This window comes from Opisthocomus hoazin, chromosome 4, assembly GCF_030867145.1.
Source record: "Opisthocomus hoazin isolate bOpiHoa1 chromosome 4, bOpiHoa1.hap1, whole genome shotgun sequence".
Taxonomy (NCBI): domain Eukaryota; kingdom Metazoa; phylum Chordata; class Aves; order Opisthocomiformes; family Opisthocomidae; genus Opisthocomus; species Opisthocomus hoazin.
The window spans coordinates 85,184,298-85,201,794 of NC_134417.1; the positions used below are offsets into that span (position 1 = coordinate 85,184,298).

General features: G+C 53.2%; 1 protein-coding gene across 1 annotated transcript; it reads left to right on the top strand.

Moving 5' to 3' along the window:
• The first annotated feature begins 3,617 nt into the window (after positions 1–3,617).
• Positions 3,618–16,630, top strand: SHH (sonic hedgehog signaling molecule). Its single transcript, XM_075419768.1, has 3 exons — positions 3,618–4,155; positions 8,579–8,840; positions 12,441–16,630. The coding sequence occupies exons 1-3, from the start codon at positions 3,847–3,849 to the stop codon at positions 13,145–13,147; spliced, it is 1,278 nt and encodes a 425-aa protein (XP_075275883.1). The 5' UTR covers positions 3,618–3,846; the 3' UTR covers positions 13,148–16,630.
• Positions 16,631–17,497: the final 867 nt, after the last annotated feature.

The window sequence follows — 17,497 nt, forward strand, 5'->3', positions numbered from 1 at the left end:
GGCACAAGAAAACTTGGGGAGCTTAAAATGGCCAACTTGGAACCTTGCTTGTGGGTTCTGAACCCTTCCCTGGCTTCATACAGAGCAAACAGCCAGCAGCAAGTCCAGATTTCAAAAACAAAAAGAAGACAAACAATAATTGAGGTACTCAAGTAGCTTGGCCTGGACCTGGGTGCACCCGCTGCCGCCCCTCCTCAGCTCAGGCTCTGCAGGGATGACCCAGGGCAGCGCGGCCCCACAGCCCCATTGCATGACCCCGCAGGTTGGAGGAAGCCTTGGAGCTGCCATGGGGTTTGGCAGAGCAGCTGGAAGAGCCCACACATCAGTGAGGAAAGCTTGGCCGTGGGGCTGTGATGGGTGCTTGCACAAGAGCAAGAAAAATAGGTCCCTGTGGAATCAGTGGTAGATGCTCCTGGGACAGTGGTGCTTGCTGCGTGCGGGAGGACCAGGGGCCCAGATGATGCAAGGGGCCTCCCCATCACCCCGCCAGGGTATTGGGGCCCAACAGGGACCACCGTGGCAGGCCCATGAGGAACCCAGCTGTGCAGGCAGGGGTGCTGCAGCAAGTGACATTGCACCCAGGAGCCCTCCCCAGTATCCTCACCCTGGGCAGCCCTGGCGGGAGCCTGGGGACCACTCCCCACGGCGAGCAGCAGCAGCCTTGGTCTGTGGCAGCATGGGCAGAGGGGTGCAGAGCATCTCACTCGTCCCCCCAGAGACTGGGACTGCCCCAGCTGCCCTCCCCAGGGAGCAAAAGAGCGGCCTGCAGGTTTGGGGGACCCCAGGATGCAACACTGATATTTTATAATCCACAAGCGAGTGATTAATCCCTCTAGAGATGGCATCAGCGCCTGACCGGAGCCCGCCGCTGTTGCTTGGTTTGGGGTTTTTGCTGCTGGTGGTGGTGTTACAAGGTGGGTGCGGGCGGGAGCGGGTGTGGGTGCTCCCCCCAGCAGCGGGGGGCTCGGGGTGGGGGCTGTGCGGCACCTCGGGCGAAAACGTGCTCCGACGCCTTGTGTGAGCCTGGGGGGGGCTTGCAGGTTGTATTTCCCCAAAAGCTGTGGCATTTTAAAGGCGGGGGGGGGGGGGGGGGGGGGGGGGGTAGGGGAGGAAAGGAGAAATAGCAGCTTAACGCGGGTAGGAGAGGCGGGCTCATCCCGGAGGCCCGGGGAGCGGCGGCCCGACCCCCCCCTCCCCGGGCTCCCCCCGGCTCCCGGCGGGGCCGCGGCCAGCTCCGGCCCGCGCTGAAACTGAGCAGAGCCTGCCCGCACCCCCCAGCTCTGCTTTCTTTCACATCTAATTTGATAGCAGGGTGATTTCAAGCTTCCCCCAGTTACAACTTTTCTTGATTTCTCCCTTTGCACCCCCCCCCCCCCCCCCGCGCATTTATTACTTGCATTTAATTAATTCCTTCTTTGCGTTTCCTTTCCTGTTAATCTTTGGGTGACTGCTTTGTACATATGGCAATCTGATAATGAGGGAGTTTATCCTTATTCTCTACACCTCTTCATCGCGGTGTCCACCCGTCTCGTGCCTGGGATATCGATCATCTTCCCTCGGGGAGGAGGACAAGGTAAGAGGGGTGATAAAAGATTTGCAGTGTCCCACGCCATTAGGAATAGCTTTTATTCCTTGGCACTGTTTAATCAACTGTTCTATCAAGTCATGCTGTTTAAGCAACCACATCAAAAGAACATACCCTCTTTTGTATAGGTCCTATACTCCTTCTAGCTGTCTTCTCACATGCACGCAGACGGGAGATAAAACTTCAGTTGGGTTTTTAAGAGCGTGGAGCAGGTATTTAGCTGTTGTACAACTTGTTTCTGCTACTCAGCTGGTTGATAAAAATCTAAAAGCCAAGCTGCTGGCTTTCTAACTTTTTACCCATTCCCAAGTCAAAACTCCTAAAATTAATCAGGAGTTGAATCCATGATTCACTGAAACTCTGCAAAGAAACACAAATAAGAGAAGAAAAGTATGGGCTAAAAAAGAGCGAAGAGCACCAGTTAGAGTCGGTGTGAGAGCTTCGGGTCACTTCTTTCGGGCTTTTTTCTAAAGTTTACAAGTCAAGATCACTTTGTCCCTGGAAAGTCCGTGCTGTCCTGCTTGTTACAGTTTAGGGATATGCAACTTTTTTACCACTTAAAAACTAATTTTAAAGTCCATTTTCACGTGGCTTAAGTTGATTACAACTCAGCTCGATGTCACAGACCGGAAAGCTCCCATATAATTGCTCGCCCCAAAGAGATTTTTGAAAAAAAAACAAACCCAAACTTAAATAAAGTTGATTTTTTGTTGTTTTTCTGAGGAAGTGGACTTTGAATGACTTCAGCATGCCGCTCTGGTGTTTTTAAGAACACCTAAAAAACTCCTGAAAGTTTCTGGATCCTAGGACAAATTGCATTTTCTTAGGAGCAAAAGTAAACGAGGTCTTTACAGGCAGAGCAGTGTTTGTTCATATGGGACTCTGCTTTTCTGCCTAACCTGCTCTATCAGCCCCATCTCTGCAGTTTTGCTCGTCTCTCAACACCTTTGTCTGAGTAGTAGCTTCTGGAGATCAGGATAAAGACATCACTTGCCACGCTGCACGAGATAACAATTAATTTAACATTAAACTTATCCCCTTTCCATTCACTTCGCTTGGATCGATCTCTGTTAATTGTGTTTGCGGATGCTTTCAACACTGTGCTTTTCTTAAAAACTTAATGACACCCCGCAAGGAGGTGTGAGAGTCCGAACCGCTCCTCTCCCACTTCCACCAAAGAAACAAAGAGTACAGCCCCAGCGTGCTCAGGAGACCATCTATTTTTCATCAGTTGACTTTTTATGCAGTGCTGAATGTACGATATTGTTTTAAACTGGGTGATAGTCCTGGTTTTATTAAAAGAAAGAAAAAAACCGTGTGGTTCGGATCTCTCCACTTTGCAGTTGTGTGACACGCGAGACAGACGCGCTAACTTCACCAGCCGCCGCATCAGGCTGACTTGTTTCTGCCTGGAAAGTGGTCATTTAGCAGCTAAAAGGCGAGTGTAGTTAAAAATGTATGTCTTCAGGAGGGAGCGCAATCTCCCTGTTCAGGGGGAAGAAACCTGTTACAAAGCCACTTAGGTGGGTGCGCTCTGAAATGGCACTATCCTTCCCCCCCCCCCCCCCCCCCCCGCTTTCATATTTCCCCAATACGTTTCTATTTGCACGGCTCCCCGATAATTCGGCGCTTTATTTAACAGCAACTGCCCTCGGAAACTTGACTTGCACTGAGGCAGCCTGCTAATCTTATTTATTATTATTTTTTTTCTCTTTCACAGAGGCATCTGTTCCTCTTGCTGACAAATGTACCATTCTGCCAAGAAAGTTTTTGAAAAAAAAAAAAACCACCACCAAAAAAAAAAAACCCAACAGCGTGTAATTGATGTTATCCCAAGAAAGCGCGATCTCCACCCCTCTCAGCTCCAAGCCCTTCAGGTAAAAGGAAAAAAAAAAATCTTTCAAGAATTTGTTGCCTTTTTGAGGGTTAAAACATCAGAAGACAAGCTTGTCTCGCCTTGGCCAATCAGCTCTCGGCCCTGGCAGCTATAATATAGAACTAAAGGCAGACTCCTCTCACAAGCGTCTTGCTTTGCTACCATTAAAATCAGACCCTTTTTTTTGTCTCTCGATCGCTGTCTCCCGACCAAACTCCGATGTGTTCCGTTATCAGCGACCTAAAGCCTGCCATTCCAGCACCTGTCTTGCTAGGGATCGGTGGATAGCATACGATTCAGAAAGCAGACAAGGACATAGGAGGAGAGAGAGCTCTAGAGAGACAGCCAGGGATAGGCACAGAGAGCTTTGAAGTAATTGGATTCAATGGACGAAATGCTGCTGTTGACAAGAATTCTCTCGGTGGGCTTCGTCTGCGCTCTTTTAGTCTCCTCTGGGCTGACTTGTGGACCAGGCAGGGGCATTGGAAAAAGGAGACACCCCAAAAAGCTGACCCCTTTAGCCTATAAGCAGTTTATTCCCAATGTGGCAGAGAAGACCCTAGGGGCCAGTGGAAGATATGAAGGGAAGATCACAAGAAACTCCGAGAGATTTAAAGAACTAACCCCAAATTACAACCCTGACATTATTTTTAAGGATGAAGAGAACACGGGAGCTGACAGACTGATGACTCAGGTAGAGCCACAGAGATACCTGTATTTGTGTTTGTTAACCTCTCTGAGCAATCCTAAAGGACGCATCTGTCTTAGTATTTTTGAAAGCCCCCCCCCCCCCCCTTTTCCCTCTCCCCCTCCTCCCCCCGCCCCTCCAAACTCGGCTAGTTTCCCCCATTGAATGTAAATACCATCTTATCCAGACAAGTTAGCAGGGGCTGGAGCTGGAGCTATCTAGCTGTTCGGTGGGGGAATCTGTGTGATACTTACAGTCATTACCGTGCCATGGCGTTTCCTGTAACTTGGTCGGAGCTTGCTGTTTGCATTTGTCCCCAAGGATGCACTTTGATCAAACGAATCGCGTACAGCTCAGAGGACCCCAAGCGTGTGGTGACCGCCAGGCCACTCACTCCTTCTTACAAACCCAGTCCTCCGTTGCTACGCCTGCTGACTTGATTTTTTTTTTCCTGTATTTTATTTAATTTCTCTTTTTTTTTTCGCTTCGTTTCATTTTAGCCTTCATTATTGTTAATTTTTTTTTCCACGCGAGCGTATTCTAAATTTAGTAGGCATGCAGTCGTGCACTCACAAAAGGCAGCTGAAGCCGGATCGACCATTCCTCTCCTGATTCCGTGTTATATAGCTCGTATTGCAATACCATCATTCGCAATTGTGCCCATCAGAGCGTAAATATATTGATATTTCTTTAAGGATGCTCGCCACCAATGCTCTGGTACTTCCATAGGGGAGGGACTTGCAACTTAGCGGCATTGCATCACCTTCTGTTTTAAAAAATCTGATGGCACAAGGTTTACAACTGGGTAAATATTGGAGCTCGGGCGGAATCACATTGCGGAACCATTTTATGCAAAAAAAAAAAAAAAAAAAGAGAGAGAGAGAAAACCTCTCCGAGAGTCACCTCGTAATTATTATTCACGCTCGACCGAGAGCTCGGTGAAGTCAATTGCGCTGGCAGTCCCGGAGTTTCTGAAACTACATGCGATCCAGGCGCTGGAAATGGGTTTCCTCCAAATATAGGTCAACAGCGCTTTTTTAATATTAATACGTTTAAGCCCCACCTTCAGCGCTAGACCAGGACTCGCCTGGAAGGACGAGGCGGGGAGCGGGCGCGGGGAAGGGGGGGGCCGGGGGGCGGAATTTCCCAAACTCTTCCCCCCCCCGTCCCTCCGCCCGGTTCTCCGCGCGTTCGCCGGGGCGCGGGACGGGCGGCCGCCGCCATCTCCTCCCGACCACCTTAAGCGGCCCCGCGCCTGCTCCCGCCGCTGCCCCGCGGAGCGGCCCCGCACGGCGCGGAGCGGCGCGGCACCCCCCCCCCCCCTTCCATCTCCACCGGCTCCCCGCGCGTATCGATCGCGGCGGCTCTTGTTTCGCCCTGCCCTCGCAGCCCGGCTCCGCGGGGGACGGGAGCGCTCGGCGCGGCCCCGCGTGTCTTGCGTGTCCCCCCCCCCGCCTGGGTGCGGGGAGCCGGGAGCCGTGGGCTGCGGGCGGCGTGCGGGGCCGCTCCCGCTGCGCCGGCTGCCAGTGCCTGAACTCCTGACCCCCCGTCAACTTCCCCCAGAGGAACGAAACCAAAACAAATACTTTTTTCTTTTTTTCTTTGCTTTTTCTTCTTTTTTTTCTCCTTCGGTGCTTCTCGCCGTGCCTGAGACACAAAGGTGCGGGGGGGCTGAGGGCAGCGGGGGGGGCGGGGAGGCCGCAACGCCGGGTACCCGGTGGCAAGGAGGGGGAGCGGGGCTGGGGGGGGCGGCGGGGCTGCCCCTGCCCACCCGCCCGCCGCCGGGTCCCGCCGCCGGCCTCCCCGCCCGGCTCTCCTCTCCCTCCCTCCCCTCCTCGGCCGGCAACCTCTCCGTAAACCCCAGCTTCGCGAGCCCCTCAACCATGGAGAGACCTTCCCCGACAAGAATCGTTAAACCGGCGGAGTAGTGGCCGAATGCATTAGCCGCCGGTTAATATTAACTTGGGGGGGGGGTGGGAGGGGGGAGAAAACCGCAAACAGAGGTGGGTAAGGCAGGTTCTCAACTCTGCAGGTGACAACAGTGGTTTGCTGAAGGCTCCCCCCACCCCAGCCATTGGCTGGATCCGGGGGAGAGATAAGCAGGCCGGGTCGGGACGATAAAGCTGGAATTTGTCTGAAATAAAATAGCGACCTCGTGTAACGCGGGCACGCAGCCGGTGCGTGATGCGAGGAATTTAGAGATCAGCTTGGCGTTTAGGAAGCCCACCAGGTTGTTTACACTGACAGGTACCTGTTAAGTGTTTCCTTCAAGCAATTCATTTGTGAGGAGATTAGGAGCTGGCAGGAGAGGGCTTGTTGAACAACTTCGCCTCCACACAAAGCGTCAGTGGCGGCAGCCCTGCTGAGCTTCACGGTGGCTGAGCAGAATTGGGCTTGATTTGCGGCACACGACCCGACGAATTAATAAATAGTCGGGGCTTCACGGCTTTTGACTCTGACAATCCCGCTCAGCCAGCGTAAAAGGGAGGAAAGTCCTTTAGGAGGTCGTTTCTGCTTCTTTATTTCGCCCGAAGCCGGGAGCTGGTGCTGGCGGGGCCGGGGGGGTGAGAGCCCCGCACTCCTGCCCTCCCCGCCTCCGTGGGCAGCAGCGGGATGAGACACGGCCGCGTCGCGCAGGGCTGTCTCCTTGTCGCTAGCTGAGACGTCTGATCCCCGGCCCCCTTCCTTCCCCCCGCAGCAGCCCCTTCCTTCCCCCCGCAGCTCTCACCCATCCTCTCAGGTGTGCGGGGCGGGAGGCGGGGGGGGGGGGGGGTGTGGATCAATCAACCTCCGCTTCCTCACGCTGCTGCGCTTTGCTGCCGGGAGCGGGGCCGAAACCCAAACACCGTCCTGAAACCCCGGGCCAGAGAGTCCGAAGCGAGCTGACGATCGCGCCGGACACCCCCGGGGACCCGCGTGCTGCTGGGGTCGCCTGTCGCGGCTGTCGGGGGGCGCAGGGGAGCTGCGCGGCCCCGGCACGTCCCGAAAAGCAGCGCCGTCGGGAGAGCAGGCCGGCTTTGCCTGGCTGGGAGCGGTGAAGCGGCCTTCGGGGTCTGTTACTGGGCGTGCTGGGAGCACGCTGGGGAGGATGGTCCTGCGGGGCACCCCAGTCAGGCCAGCAAAAGCGAGGGAGGAGCAGCTCAGCACATCCCGCCGTGGCTTTAACCCACGTCGATCAAGCGAGCCCCATAGTGTATATCCACGAGTTCTTCTCCTCTCAAAAAGGCGGGGGGGAATGTTGGCAACGTGCGTGTTTCTGCCTCCGTGCTCTGTCGAGCGCTTTTCAGTGCTTTCGGTGCTGATCTCCTATTTCTGAGGGGGGGCCTGCGAGTCCTTTTCCGCTACCATCGGCTGGTTTATTCCCCACCTTGGCTGAGCTAGGAATCCCCTCCCCCCCAAACTTTCAGGGTCTCATTTAGAGCTCACCCCCCTCCACTGCTGCAGCCCCCCCTTCCCCACCCGCCCCCCTCTTTCGCTCGGTCCCCGCGGGCCCCCGGTGCCGCAGGGCCCGGCTCAGCCCCGGGGAAGGCCGGCGGCTCCGGAGAGGGGTTGGAAAACCCTTGCAGTGCTTCTCCGCAGACTTGGAAAACGTTTCATTCCACACAAAGGGTCTCCTGGCTCGCGTAGCACCCCTGCTTCGCTGAACTTCCCTCCTCGGCCCTCCCTCGCTGTTCGTCTTCCCACCAAGAGCTGTGTTATTGTATGGATTTGCTCGGCTTTGTAGGCTAGCACGGACGTAGGTTTGAAGCGGGGTGGATGCTCCCAGCCCGTGATGCTTGGAGGGCTCGAATGAGTGATGGGCCAGAGGAGTGGAGAAAAATACCCCCCGTCCCCGTCCCTCCAGCACAGAAAGGCTGTTAACATGTATTGAGACCCCTTTCAGCACAGAATTAAGCTGAAAAGACCCAGAGAGACATTCCGGGGGGGGGGCGGGGGGGGGGGGGGGGGAGGAAGGGGAATCCGTGACTCCCAGGTACATGGCGAGCGTTTGCTCTCGGCGGGACCCCCGCCCTCGGGAAGGGGACCGGGCACTGCGGAGAGGAACCTGCTCCCTTCAGGTGGCTTCGAGCCGGCGCGCTCAGACCCCGGCGATGGGGCTGGGGGGGGGGAAGCGGCTCCCTCCCCGTGGGTCTTCGCGGGGTTTCACTCTTCTTCCTCCCGTGTCCACAAGTTTCCTCCTCCTCCTCCTCACCTGCCTCCCCATCCCTGCCCGGCGGCGGGGGAGAAGATGCTCAGCCGTGGCTTGGCCCATCCTGCGGCGCGAGTTGGAGGTGGGGGGGGACAAAAGACGGAGCCGATTTGGCTGGGGAGGGAGGGCAGGATGCGACCCTGGGGGAGGGGGAGGGATGGATGGTGGAGAGGGGGTGTCTGCCCCTGGTTGCAGCCACCCCCCGCAACGCGCCATTCCCGTGTGCCCGTGTCCCCGCAGCGCTGCAAGGACAAGCTGAACGCCCTGGCCATCTCGGTGATGAACCAGTGGCCCGGGGTGAAGCTACGGGTGACCGAGGGCTGGGACGAGGACGGCCACCACTCCGAGGAGTCCCTGCACTACGAGGGCCGCGCCGTGGACATCACCACCTCGGACCGGGACCGCAGCAAGTACGGCATGCTGGCCCGCCTGGCCGTCGAGGCCGGCTTTGACTGGGTCTACTACGAGTCCAAGGCGCACATCCACTGCTCCGTCAAAGCAGGTGAGGCGGGCAGCCTGCCCAGGGACACGTCAGGGTAGGGGGGGGGACACCCCGCGGCTCAGCTCCCCCCCTCCGAGCCTTCCCCGCCCTGCCCGGTGCCACCCGGGCTCCCCCCTCCCCGGCAGCCCTGCCCGCCCCGTCGGGGATGGGGAGCGGAGCCCCCCCTCCCCAAGGGCGCAGCCTACCCCCCCCCCCCCCCCCCCCCCGCCTTGGTGAGTCCCCCGACACCGGGGTGGGGGAAAGGAAGGAGAGAAGGGGAAAAAAAAAGGCGGGGGAGTGAAAAAATACGCCCAACCAGCTGCAGCATTTTCTGACAGCGTTTTTATTTGGGTGCTTTGCTTCCCAGCCTTCCCCCGAGCGCCGCGCCGCAGCCACACACCCTCCTCCTCCTCCTCCTCCCGGGGGGGTTTTGCTGCTTTCCCCACCCGAAGAGCATGTTCAACACAAACACGAGTGGCCGTCTCCAGCCGCCCCGCTGGCCGCACGTCTTACTCGCGGTCGCTAATCTCCGAGTGGGAGCCGGCCAGCAAAATAAATAAGAAACGTGGTTCCCTGCCTTCTTCAGCGGTAGCCGCTAGGAAATTCCCAGATAGGGATACAGATACAGCTAATTTTTTTTTCCCTCCCCTCCCCTGTGCTTACAACGCCACACGCTGTCTCAACCCGGGAACAGCTCGCAAGAAATCCCAGACTCGCCGAGTTTATTTTCTGGATACTTGACGCTTTTTTTGGGGAGCATAACGGTTGGCAAGTGCCAGTTCCCACCACCCCACGCCCCCCCCAGCCCCTGCCGCCTCCCTCCACCCGGCTGCACGGCAGCTACGCCGCTTTTTGACAGCATCCTCTAGCCCAGCAGCCCGCTACAAGTGTCAAGAAACACTTGGTTGCAAAAGAAAATAATGAGCTTTCTTTAAATATAGCCGTTTGCTTCAAAACCAGCAGCCCCACTGCAAGGACACCGGCGTGGCCTGGCCATGCCTGCCTGCGAGAGGGGCTCAGCCCCCCCCAGCTCCAGCCCGAAGCTCCCCAGGGGCTGAGCCGACAGAGAACCTCTCCTGGCCCGTGTGGGCTTTGTCGCGGGAGCCTGCTACCGCTTTTGTTCGTCTCCCTGTTCCTTTTGAGCCCCAAGGAGGCCCTGCAAAGCTATCAGCTGTGCGGTGACATGAAACAGCCCTTTCAATAGCAAAGATGGGCTTTAGAGAGCAAGGTGTCCGATTGTGGAGTGGAATGGCCTGAGCCCGAGTGCACCCCCTAATCCACCCCCACGGGTGTTTGGTAGGAGAGGAGTAACCCCAAGCTGCTCATTGAGATTCAGCACACATGGACTTGGGGGCAATATTTAGAGGGTGTCAGGCAGGGTCGTGTGACTGTACCACGCTTGCTGCAAGGGAGCAGGCTTGAATTCCACCCGCTCAGCCTGATTTCAAACTGTCCAAACCTCATTTCATGACAGAACATCTTATGAGAAGATTAAACCCCGTAATGCCAGGCAGGAAGATTCTTTATCTAGATCTCTGTTTGCAAAAAGTATGATCCCGGAGACTGGAATGCAAAGAAGAGTTCCCCCAAGGCCTGAATTATTGTCACCAGGAGAGAGGAGGGAGAGGCAGGGGTGGTAAAAGGGATGTTGATAATGTGCCACGGCAAGTATTTAGAGCAAGCTTCTACATTTAAAATTCAAATACAGATCTTGAGTGCCTTGGAAAAGTGGCTCTGCTGTGCAAATAGTGCTTGGAAGGTCCTGGTTTTTTTGGAGAGTATGTGTGTGAATTGGCACATAGGGTTTCTGCACCTGAACAAATAGGGAGGGGGAGAAAAGGGGGAGAAGAAGCTGGGAAAAAAATGGAAGTGTCCTCTCTTCCAAGAGTGTCTGCATTTATTACATGAATCAGAATGACAATGCTGATCCTTTATTGGCTTTTAATTAGAGAACCCAAACAAGCACTGCTCAAAGAAGCAGATTTTCACACCTCTGCCAATTCACTGGCATGTTTGTAGAGCTGCTACACTACTAGATCTATTCATCAAGTCCCTGAATATGCAAACAAAGCTCTAGCCAGACCTTTACCGCCGGCTTGTAGGAAGGTGTAGTTTGCTAGCAGAGGGCTCCACATAAAGCACATAGCTTGTTTGTTGCCATGTCCTCCCTGAAGAGGCCTTGGAGATCTCGCTGCTTCAAATCTGAAGGAGAAGTGATAAAGTCGTTAGCAAATCAATAACAGTCTAATTTTCACCCTTCCTGTCCTTCCTGAGAAAGTCATTAGGAGACACTCCAAGGATTTATTTAAATCATAAGAGCTTCTCTACCAGCCACAGAGGCAAAATATAAAATCTGGCCACCTTTAGGAAATAAATCACCAGGACTCTAAACTGGCACAGGGACTAACTGGGAGAAACCAGGGAAAGGCAAGCGAGGGATGAGGAATGTCAACAGCTGTAGCAAAGACACCTGCTACCGTGGTGTACTGTTGGCTACGCTCAATGTATAGAAAATCACAGCTTTTGGGAACACTGCACAGCCCCGCAGTGAAGTCAGAGACCAGCCTGGGACGGAGCAGAGGTCCTCTCCCACCGCCCCACATGTGGCTGAGCTTCCAGAAAGCGATTTGCAAAAGAGTCTTAAAACTTCATCATTGCTATTTCTGCTTTCTTTAAACCTGCGACTGTTCCTCTCGGTAGCGCTGGGAAGCAGCAGTGGTTGGTGACAACACTTAGTGTCTAAACGCTGAGTAACTCCAAGAGCTGGAGGAGGTGAAGGAGGGTTGTGCTTGGGTCTGGCACAGGCTGCCTGGGAAGCCCACAGCCTGGGACAGGGACCAACATCCTCCTTCCAGTGGGGTGGGAGAGGCAAGGGAGATGCTTTTTTTTTGACAGAGGAGTGAACTGAAGTGCTGGGGGTGCCAGGCAGGGGTGTTGCAGGGGGTAGCACGTACCCCAGCAGCCGCCGCACCGAGCGGGACATCAGTGAGGGCTGGGGACAGCACGGGGTCATGCACAGGCCGATGGAGAGCGGCTCGGGCAATCCAGTTTCTTTCCAGTGGGCTGACGAGTAAACTCACGTGCTCCTCGGGGAAAAGCCTCCTTCTGCTCTCTGCTGCCTTAGATGGGCTCCTTGAGTAAGAGCTGCGTGGGGACCTTGAGCATTGTGAGCACAGCCACTTGCCTAGAGGAGGAGAAAACTTCTGCCAGCAGAACCACTTGGCTTAGAAAGCCTGCAAATTACCTGGCATCAGGTGTTGGCGCAGGGCAAAGAGTAGCCACGTGGGAAGCTCCTTCAGAAGAGATTTCTTCTGGAACAGCTTTCTCAGCAGCAATATTTTGGCCCATTTCCTTAACGAGAAAAACCACCCCTGTAGCTTTTAACCCAGAGGGAGATGCACCGGCTCCGATCTGGCCGGAAGGGGACTCTCGCTTGAGTGCGAATGAGCACGTCTGTAGATGAGGATGGAGGAACTTCGGTGTGGAGTGAGGCTGCGTCCTTGCACCCGTGCCTCTTGGGTGGGTCAGGGTGGCCAGGGAAGCGGCTTGTCCCCTCGTGCCCCCACGCCCCGGCCCAGCAGGTGCCCCCTCTAACCCCACTGTGCTTCTCTCCTTGCACAGAAAACTCGGTGGCGGCCAAATCAGGGGGCTGCTTCCCTGGCTCGGCCACGGTGCACCTGGAGCAAGGTGGCACCAAACTGGTGAAGGACCTGAGCCCTGGGGACCGGGTGCTGGTGGCTGACACGGAGGGCCGGCTGCTCTACAGCGACTTCCTCACCTTCCTCGACCGGGAGGATGGCTCCCACAAGCTCTTCTATGTCATCGAGACGCGGCAGCCCCAGGCCCGGCTGCTGCTGACGGCCGCCCACCTCCTCTTTGTGGCCCCCCAACAGAACCAGTCACAGGCGGGGACCCCCAGCAGCCGGGCGCTCTTTGCCAGCCGCGTTCGGCCGGGCCAACGGGTCTACGTCTTGGGCGAGGGCGAGCGGCAGCTCCTGCCGGCGGCCGTGCACAGCGTCTCGCTGCGGGAGGAGGCTTCGGGGGCGTACGCCCCACTCACCGCCCAGGGCACCATCCTCATCAACCGGGTGCTGGCCTCCTGCTACGCCGTCATCGAGGAGCACAGCTGGGCGCACTGGGCGTTCGCTCCCTTCCGCCTGCTCCAGGGGATGCTGGCCGCCCTCTGCCCCTCCGGAGCGGGGGCCCCGGTGGGTGCCCCCGCCGCCCACGGCGTCCACTGGTACTCTCGCCTCCTCTACCGCATCGGCAGCTGGGTGCTGGATAGTGACTCTCTGCACCCGCTGGGCATGGTCGTGCCATCCAGCTGAGAGCATCCCGCGCCGCCCCGGCCAACCGCTGGCCTCCGAGGGAGAGACAGAGACACACAGAGAGAGAGAGAGAGAGAGAGAAAGGAGAACAAAAGGAAAAAAAAAAGAAAAGAAAAACCTAAAAGAAAAAAGGAAAAAAAAATTACATATTTTTAAAAGAGAGCACGGATTAAGACTTTAAAAATAATAATAATAAAATAATAATAATTAAGTAGGGCAGTCCAAAGTAGACTTTAAGGGAGACAAAGACCCCAGGAAGTTCTGTTCTGTTTAGTTTATAAATATATATATATTTTTATTTGTTCTTTTGTTTTGTTGTTTTATTTGTTGTTGGTTTTTTTTTTCCTCCTCTCCTGGATATTTATTTCTTTGGTATTTTGAATAGATGTTTTAAATGATATGAACCGGACCTTCAAGAGCCTTAAATAGTTGCTTTGATAATTTATTATCATGTGAACTGTACTCACAGGGGGAAAAAATTATTTTGTGAGGCCAAGCAAAACTGCGCAGAGTCTATTTTTCTACATGTCACGTATGTCCTGACTTTCAGAAAGCAAAATTCTGTACTTTCCCATCTCTCCATTACATTGCTCCTTCTTTTCAGCAAGTCTCAAAAACAAGCAAGCAAGCAAGCAAACACACAAAAAAAGGACAAACTTCATGGGGGTCCGTAAATTATATTTTTATACACAGAATTGTAAATTAGATTTTTTTGAGAGATCAATACTTAACTGAATCACATTTCATTTTTTGAAATAGTGTAAAATATGAGAATATATTATTTTAATTTAAATAGTTTCAAACGTAATGTCATTTTCTGTATTGTTTTCCATGTTTTGCTTTGTAAAAACAACATTTGGCCATGTTTATGGAAGTCAAGACTGTTACACAAACTTTTTGTTTGCGAAAACCGTAAGAAACTTTGTTATTTTTAACTTCAAAAAAAATTTATTAGAAAAAAATATTTTTTAAAAAGCGCACATGGCGGCAATTCTGTGATGATGGAGACAGTAGTTTGTACAGAGGGGAGAAAAGGATGTTTTGCATTAATAAATTGAGAAATAACTGCTGTAAATTTACTAAAATGTATTTTTGAATATTTTGTAATAGTTTTAATAGTTTTATAGAAATAAAATGTGCCATGCACACTCTGGTTAGTATATAATAACTAAGAATTCCTGGTGCATCCCATTTGTTTTTTTCCTTTTTGCTTATTGGTTTAGGAAACATGATGCCTAAAGGAGTGCCCGTTGTTTTATTGAGATGTGTTGCTAATAACTTTTAATTTTGGTACTTGAATTAAGGAAATTAATCCATCACGTCTGCGAGTAACCTGGAATCTCTTGTACTAACAGTAGAACCTCACTTATTCGCACATGCGACCAGGAGATGCCGTTTCCCTTCGTTGGAGTCCCGTCTCCCTGTCCATGCTCAGGCAATGCTCCCCTCTTCCAACTCCAGCCCTGGCTCCATGTCCACCTCCCGGTCTGGTCTGGAGACCGCAGACGGCTCTTAAAATTGATTTCTGAGGGCCTTAAATCAAGTTTGCCCTTCAAAGCATGTTAATCTGAAGGCAGGCAGCTGCCTTTACCTTGTGAAGGCACTGGGATTTTATTCGGCTTTTTTTGGATGCTCGGCAGATGGAAACCTGGGAGAGAGACACCGACTTTGGTGAATTAACCAGGATTCCTGTGGCTGATGCTGGAAGAAGGAGATGGCCACCAGATTTTACTGGCCACCTTGCCTGAGTAACAATGTGAGGCATGGGGCCACCAAGAAAAGAACAAAATACGTTTTGCAAAACAAAAAAAAAGGAGTAAAAATTTGTTCATTTCTTCTGAGAGACGTTCCTTAGCTGTAACGCATCAGACTCCGTCCCGAGCTGTCAATTGGTGAATGTATTGGAGATGTGTTTTAGGAGCTGAGTGGTGGGGCCAGTGCTGCATCTCCTGCCTGGTCCCATCCCCAAACCCTGTCGAGGGGCTCATCCTCGATGGGTGCCGACAAGTGAGGTTCTGCTGCGCCACATGCTCCTCCCTGGAGGGTTTCCAGGATCCCTTTAAAAATTTTGCAAAACATTGTGTGTGCGTGTGCGTGCGCATCTGCGACAGGACCGTGCCAGAAGGGAGCTTTAATTGAATGTCTTCTCACCTTTTCTTTGGTTTCCATTAGTCATCGGTCTAGGACGTTCATCCATCGGGCAGCCTTTTGCTCCAGAGACACAGCCACATCCTCCGCTGGGCTGGACTGCAGCTCCAAGTGGCCTCCTGGGATGTTCCTGCCTGGGGCCATCTCCAGAGAGCACTGATCATGCTCTTCCATGCTGAAAGCCTGGGAGTTTCCAGAGCGGTGCCAGAAGCTGGTGGCCGAGCCCCGGGCACAATCACCCTGTGTCAAGCCCTAACACATGGATGTGGTCTCTCCTTCGTAGCAGCTGCTAGTCCAGGGCCACTTCCACCCTCTGAAGTTCAGGCATGACCAGGGCGGTGAGACTTCGGTGTGACTGTCGGTGTGCTGCAGCACCCGTGTGGACCACCAGGATAGGAACAAAGCCACCCTTATGCCCACGCGGTGTGGGGCATCACAGGGGTCCGTGGACTGCCCAGTGGGCGCCAGGGACCTGCTGTCCATCCCAGCTCGGACTCTGCCACCTCTGTGTCTTTGGTGTCTGCTGGTGCGTTGGGGGCTGCAAACACAGCTCCTTTGGAGCATATAAAAATGTGATTGTGGAACAAATGAGTCTCTGCTGTAAGAGTCTGGCCTTCGCATGGCAGAGCCTGGGCACCCAAGCTCTCTTACCCCTGTCTTTGAATGGTGGCTGGCATTTTGTAAAGCTTTTACACTCAAAAACCAACCATGTTGGAGCCTATCTTCTCCAGAGGTCAGGCGGTTGAAGTGTTTCAGGCGGACAGTGGTCAAACTTAAAGATGTTGGCTTGGGGGCTTCAGCCTAAATCATAACTGAGATGAAAAAGACCCATTATACCAGACCCCACGCTTGTGTCAGAGTAGGGTATCTGCCCCATTAGGGACCATATCAGACATTTTTGTGTTTAATCTTCACTGAAAGGCCGGGACAAGCTCAGTGCTTTGTGGTGTGAGAGAAGTTAGATGCTGTCTTATACTAGGATCAACCTGTTTTATCAAGCAGAGAAATGCTGTGCCATGTTCTCCATCACACGTATTTCGAGTGACTGTATGCCTCCCTCTCACCGTATATTTATTACACATTTTCCTTTGGCGCGGCACGTCTGGATCACCCCTCCATGGTAGGCATTAGAAAGTGCTTCGTCAGGTGGACCGATCCAACCTATAGCTACAGGTCTCGTATGAAGGATGTACTGTCAGAACATCATGCTAAATGTCTAGGAGATGTCACCACCCATTTTCCACCGTCCATACAGGGTCTGAGTATGGCAATATTTTGTATAAAATGTACACATAGTGGTGGCTACAGAATAGTTTATGACTAAATACATATCTATTACTGTTAAAATAATGTATAAGAATGTACTTGAAGCTATTATCCTTGTGCTCTGTTGTCTGAATAATTAAAGAAATTGCAGAGACTTCCTGAAATGTCTGTTATGTGACGGCATTCCTATCGCACACTCTCAGCTTTGTGGTTTTTTCCCCCGTGATATTGAAACAGGGTGTGGGGAGACTGGCACTCAGTTCTGTGGGATTTGACATGGATCTTTCAAACATGGCAGGAATTGTGTCCGTGCCGCTTCTTGTGATGGTGGCAACCTCCCTCTTCTCCCACCTCGAGCCCCATAGACAGTCTATCATTTACTTGAGAAATACTACACGGCTCTGCAAAGCCAACTCATTTGGCAGGGTTGTGGGGAGACAGAGATGCCCTTAAGGTCAGCCCATCAGTGGCTGCTTGTCCTCTCCAACCTCCCCCATCCAAGCCAACATCAGATGTGACCATAGTGAGACTGGGGCTAGTTCGCGTTGATCTGACTGCTCTTTCACGCAGTGCCCCGGTGCGCAGATACCAGTTCAACCAACCAAAGGGAAGCTTGGACGTGCCAGTAAAAGAGGATCACATCCACAGTACAATTAAAATCCAGGCCAAGCACTGGAGTAAACCAGGTCTTTCACAGTCAGGTAGCTGTGCCGTGCCACAGCTGGCAGCTCTTTGCACCCTCACGTACAAAAGTTTGCTTAGCTATATCTTTTTATACATATATGCACATATATGTATACGTATATACTATTATTATCCTTATATTAAGAGCTCAGCATATCTCACCGGCCTATAAATACGTTTACACTGGCCCTCCCGAGCACTGCACACCATGCCAAAGTTGAGCAGGCGACGTAAATCAGCCCAGTTGGGAGA

What these genes read in the sequence shown, in the direction of transcription:
- SHH (XM_075419768.1), top strand. Translation starts at nt 3,847, where the DNA reads ATGGACGAAATGCTGCTGTTGACAAGAATTCTCTCGGTGGGCTTCGTC. An exon ending in CTGACAGACTGATGACTCAG is followed by an intron (nt 4,156 to 8,578) that starts GTAGAGCCACAG and finishes GTGTCCCCGCAG; the next exon opens with CGCTGCAAGGACAAGCTGAA. An exon ending in CCACTGCTCCGTCAAAGCAG is followed by an intron (nt 8,841 to 12,440) that starts GTGAGGCGGGCA and finishes CTCCTTGCACAG; the next exon opens with AAAACTCGGTGGCGGCCAAA.